The sequence below is a fragment of the Haliaeetus leucocephalus genome, unplaced genomic scaffold (assembly GCF_000737465.1).
Source record: "Haliaeetus leucocephalus isolate CR32 unplaced genomic scaffold, Haliaeetus_leucocephalus-4.0 Scaffold273, whole genome shotgun sequence".
NCBI lineage: Eukaryota > Metazoa > Chordata > Aves > Accipitriformes > Accipitridae > Haliaeetus > Haliaeetus leucocephalus.
Window position 1 is genome coordinate 454,988 of NW_010972709.1, and position 4,553 is coordinate 459,540.

Genomic DNA, 4,553 nt, shown 5'->3' on the forward strand with positions numbered 1-4,553 from the left:
GGGGGGGGGCCGGGGGGGGGGGAGCCGGGCAGGGACCGGGGCGGGATGCTGATCGTGGGGTGCCCGGGGCTGAGAGGCGGCAGCGGGGTGGAGGGTCGGGGAGGTTGGGGCCTGTGGCGGGACCGGGGCCGGGCAGTGAATCCAGCGGGCGAGGGGCTGGGGAAGCCGGGGCTGAGCCCCACAGGGGTGAGGAGGTGCTGCCATCCCGGCTGCGGCAGGGCAGAGGGGGGGTGTGGGGGGCACTGCCAGCTCAGGGCGCAGCGGGCTCGCCCCGCCTGGCCCCAGTGCTCAGCCTCTGTAGGTCAGGTCCCCTCTGTGGTGTGTGGTGGCCCAACGGCAGAATGTCTCTTTTTCTGTCCCAGGAGACCCCAAGGTGCCGGTGCTGTACGAGGTGGAGCGGACCCGTACGGGGAAGAGCTTCTCTGTCCGTTCCGTAAAGGCCATCCAGCACGGAAAGCCAATCTTCACCTGCCAGGCCTCCTTCCAGCTCTCCCAGGGGAGCCCAGTGCAGCACCAGTTCACCATGCCTACTGTGCCACCCCCTGAGGAGCTGCTGACGCAAGAGGAGCTTATCCAGAAGTTTCTGCAGTAAGTGGGATGGAAGGGGCATGCCAGGGACGCCCTCATCTGTGGCTGGGGCTTAGGGAGGCACAGGGATTGGGGTGACTGCCTGAGGAATCCCCAAATACACCTGGGAAAGGAGTAGAGAAAGAAGCAGGACAGGGCAAGGCAGGAGCCGTGCCCCTCCTGCCTTTCCGTGTAGCCCTGGGTCCCTGGGCTGAAGCTGCTGCCACCAGGACGTGCCCCTGGCCTGCCTGGCATTAACCTCACTTCTCTGTGTTGGTCTACAGGAATCCTAACTTGGCGGAGAGATACAGAAAGCATCTCAACAAGATTCAAGCCGAAGATGTGCCGATTGATATCAAACCCGTAAACCCACCAGACATATTCTGCTTGGAGCCGCAAGAGCCAAAGCAGCTCTTCTGGGTGCGAGCACGAGGCTACATAGGTGGGTCCCACCAGGAGGGTGGTCCAGCTGCCTCACAAGCCGAGGGCTCGGGCTCAAGCTCGCCCTGTGGAGCACGCTCACGACGGAGTGGGCCGAGAGGGTTGCAATTCAGAGGCTGCCTGCGCCCAAAGTCTGCAGGAAAGCCTGGGAATTTTGAGGCTGAAACACAGATGTGGGTGCTGGAGCATGAAGCGATGCCTGTGTGCCGTGCTCAGCCACGGCAGGCTTTCCCCGAGGGGGAACAGCAAGGGGAGTGGGTCTGAAAGAGCATCTCAGCTCTGCTTGGCCGGCAGCTGACCCTCAGGGAAGCAGAGCTCCCGGGGCTTTGCCTCACACTATGTGCCCAGGCTTGTCCCATGGGCACCCTGCGGGAGACGGGCAGTGCCGGTTGCTTTGCAGGAGAGACTGACATGAAGGTGCACTGCTGCGTGGCTGCCTACATCTCCGACTATGCCTTCCTGGGCACGGCTCTGCTTCCGCACCGGCAGTACCACATCAAGTTCTTGGTGTCCCTCGACCATTCCATGTGGTTCCACGCGCCCTTCCGAGCAGACCACTGGATGCTGTATGAGTGCGAGAGCCCCTGGGCTGGTGAGTCCTCACCATGTTCCCCAGGGACCCATGTGGCAAAAGCCAGCTCTGCCCGTCCCGGGGGGGGCGGTGGGCCAGGGTCTGACAGGCTCTCTCTGCAGGTGGGTGCCGGGGACTGGTGCAGGGACGGCTGTGGCGCCGGGATGGGGTCCTGGCTGTCACCTGTGCGCAGGAGGGAGTCATCAGGGTGGAGCAAAAGCCAAACCAGAGCAAGCTCTAGCTGAGGAGCCCCCGTGGGCTGGGGCTTGGGCACGCCGAGGAGGAACCCCGGGACCAAAACAGATGCGGGCAAGGCGGGACCTGGGCGGCAGCGGGAAGAAGCGTCGAAGGAGACCGGGCTGGATCCAGCACTGTGGGGAGTGCTGGTGCCAGAGGCCCTCTGTGGCGAATGGGGACCCACAGAGGCATCTGCTGCGACTGACTGCCAGCTGCACAGCACGTAACCTAACACACGACGATCAGCCACCCTTCACCTGCCTTAAATAAAGCCGTCAGGTGAACAGCTGGGCTCCGTCCCCTGGAGTTTGTCCCCTTGGTCCCCGTGGTTGTGCTCACCCAAGGGAGCCTCTCCTGGCAGGGGGAGGGTGGGCAGCGCCAGGGGCACGGGGGGGGCTCTGCCTCCACAGCAGGCTGGGTCGCAGGAAGGGAAAATGCTACCATGGCACATGGCTTCCCCTTCTCACTTCTCCTGCCCTCCTTGTGCCCCGGCGCTTGTCAGTTGCTGCTTCTGCTCGCCCTCGGTCTCTTTCCCAGGGCCGGAATTGGGAGAGGGCCCAGCCCCCGGGAGCCAGGGAAAGGGGAGGAGGCAGCTCACACCTCAGGGTGGGGGGCTCGACGCTTCCTGCCGATGGTGCCCTGGGGGAAGTGAAGCTGAAGAGACACAGCAGGTGCCCTGCTCTTCTTCCCACCAAGACTTTATTAAATAAAGTCCTTTTTGTTACATAGGTTTTACGGGAAGCTCCTGGCAAGACCCCTGGACCCTGCCAGAAGCCTTCCCTTAATGCAGTGCCAGTATATCCCAGCTAAAGTCCCGTCCACTCTAGAAGCCCCCCGCAGAGGGGGAGCTGGCTGCCAGCCGTGCCGGTGCGGGTGGCGAGTACCAGTGAGCGCCCAGCCCCACGGGACAGACTAACCACAGAGAAAGTGCATTTTCGAGGCAGCTCCCAGGCGTGTGCTGTGCTGCCTGCGGGAGCACAGCGCTGCCTCCCTGCCCCATCCCCAACCACGGCATCACCCTCGCTGCTCCCAGCCGCCCCGGGGCACGAGCCCCACGTGGCGCCTTGCCCTCCTGCCAGCGCGGGCGGCAGCGGTGGGACGACGCTTACTCCAGAGGCTCCTTGATCAGGCACTCCTTCAGGGTGGGCTGCTGCTGCAGGGGCGGCCCGGCCTCCCGCAGGTCCTGCAGCCGGGCCTCCGAGTGCCGCTTGTCCTTGCCCACCTTCCAGGCCAGGTGGACGTGGGCCTGCAGGAAGGGCCCCAGCAGTGGGTGGCTGCCTTGGGCCTCCAGCAGCTGCAGCGCCTGCTCGCAGAAGCCGTGGGCCTCGCAGAGCTCGTCCAGCTCCTGGTGGCAGACGGCCAGCCCGGCCAGCGTCAGGAGGAAGCGGCCGGAGCCGCAGACCCCCAGCCGGTCCTGCAGCCGGTAGGCGTTGGCCCAGGTGGCCAGGGCTTCGCGGTACATGCCGGTGCAGGTCAGGCGCTGCGCAGCCTGCAGGTCCTGCAGGAAGAAGAACTCGAGGAACTCGGGGGAGCGGCGGATCTCGGCGATGGAGTGCAGGTGGGACAGGAACTGCTCGAAGGCTCGGCTCCGCTTGGCGATGGTCTCGGCGGTGAAGTTCCGGCGCAGCCTCTTCCTGGGGAAGGCGATGCCGGCCATGTCACAGCTGAAGCGGCAGCGCAAGCGGCGGTTCAGCCGCTCAAAGTCTGAATAGCGCCGGGCGATGGCGGCGGGGGCCTTGTCGAACCGGCCGGAGCGGATCAGGTAGATGGTGTAGAGCTGTGGGGGAGCCAGGCGTCAGGGCGGTGCCGCGGGCACGCTGCTCCCGCGGGGCCGGGCAGAGCCGGGTGTGCAGCCGCAGAGGGGCCACGGGGGGCTTTGCCCAGGCACGGGGGGAGCACGCTGGGCTGCCACAGCACCCGTCGGCGATAGTTACCTGAGGCTCATCTGAGCCGCCAGCACCGTCCGAGCAGCACGGGGAAAGACAGAGAGAAATAAGCGCCAGCCCCGTGGGACCTCTGCCCCAGGATGAAGCAGGACCCGCGCCCACCCCTGTGCCCATTCTGTGTCCACCCAGCCCCGCCGGGCTCACTCACCACGTACTTGGAGGCGCGCTCGCTGACCACGCTGGCGCTGGTGACCTCGAAGAGCAGCCGCTGGGGCACGAGGCTGCCCCGCGATTTCTTCCACAGCTCCTGCAGCTGCCGGGTCAGCAGGCTGCCGCCGGGGCGCTCCGCTGTGGGGCCCCACTCTGCACCGGGAGAGGGGTGTCAGCCCACCCGTCGTGGGGATGGGGCTCTGCCAGCGCCCCGACGTCTCCGGGCCGCCAGCCCCCACCATCGCTTGGGTCCCCCCCAGGGTGCTGCTGCCCCGGCCGCCCAGGCCCCTCCCATCACACCGGCCCCAGCACCTGCCTCCGTCCTCTGCACCCGCTGCCGTGCCGGTCGGCTGCGGTGGCTCCCCCAGCTCGTCTCCAGCACCATCCTCCTCCTCCTCCTCCTCCTCCTCGTGGCTGGTGAAGCTCAGGGTGCCGCTGAGGCGCGTCGACAGCCCCTCCGTGTCGTCCTCCAGCTCCGAGCTCTCCGGGAAGTCCTCGGCCTCGGAGCCGCCGCACGCCCGCTCCTCCCGGCCACCTTCGCCGGCCAGCGCGTGCCGCAGGCGGTGCAGGATGCGGGCGGCCATCCCGTCCGGCCCAGCTGCCGAAGCGAGGGGTCAGGCCCGGTTGCCCCAGCGCGGCGG

At 66.8% G+C, this 4,553-nt stretch overlaps 2 protein-coding genes across 2 annotated transcripts; one reads left to right on the plus strand and one right to left on the minus strand.

Moving 5' to 3' along the window:
* The first annotated feature begins 45 nt into the window (after positions 1-45).
* On the plus strand, positions 46-1,867 carry ACOT8 (acyl-CoA thioesterase 8). Its single transcript, XM_010569729.1, has 5 exons — positions 46-103; positions 363-588; positions 852-1,009; positions 1,409-1,600; positions 1,702-1,867. Exons 1-5 carry the CDS (start codon positions 46-48, stop codon positions 1,818-1,820), a joined length of 753 nt encoding a protein of 250 aa, XP_010568031.1. The 3' UTR covers positions 1,821-1,867.
* A 1,054-nt stretch (positions 1,868-2,921) lies between these two features.
* SNX21 (sorting nexin family member 21) lies at positions 2,922-4,496 on the minus strand. The gene is made up of 3 exons (XM_010569730.1): positions 4,229-4,496; positions 3,911-4,065; positions 2,922-3,593 (listed from the first exon to the last, which is right to left on the minus strand). Exons 1-3 carry the CDS (start codon positions 4,494-4,496, stop codon positions 2,922-2,924), a joined length of 1,095 nt encoding a protein of 364 aa, XP_010568032.1.
* Positions 4,497-4,553: the final 57 nt, after the last annotated feature.

Excerpts from the sequence above, each read along its gene's own strand:
- SNX21 (XM_010569730.1), bottom strand. The coding sequence starts at position 4,496 with ATGGCCGCCCGCATCCTGCACCGCCTGCGGCACGCGCTGGCCGGCGAA. Across the intron at positions 4,066-4,228 it reads AGCGGGTGCAGAGGACGGAG|AGTGGGGCCCCACAGCGGAG; the intron begins GCAGGTGCTGGG and ends CTCCCGGTGCAG. Across the intron at positions 3,594-3,910 it reads AGCGCGCCTCCAAGTACGTG|CTCTACACCATCTACCTGAT; the intron begins GTGAGTGAGCCC and ends GCTCCCCCACAG.
- ACOT8 (XM_010569729.1), top strand. The coding sequence starts at position 46 with ATGCTGATCGTGGGGTGCCCGGGGCTGAGAGGCGGCAGCGGGGTGGAG. Across the intron at positions 104-362 it reads CGGGGTGGAGGGTCGGGGAG|GAGACCCCAAGGTGCCGGTG; the intron begins GTTGGGGCCTGT and ends TTTCTGTCCCAG. Across the intron at positions 1,601-1,701 it reads GTGCGAGAGCCCCTGGGCTG|GTGGGTGCCGGGGACTGGTG; the intron begins GTGAGTCCTCAC and ends CTCTCTCTGCAG.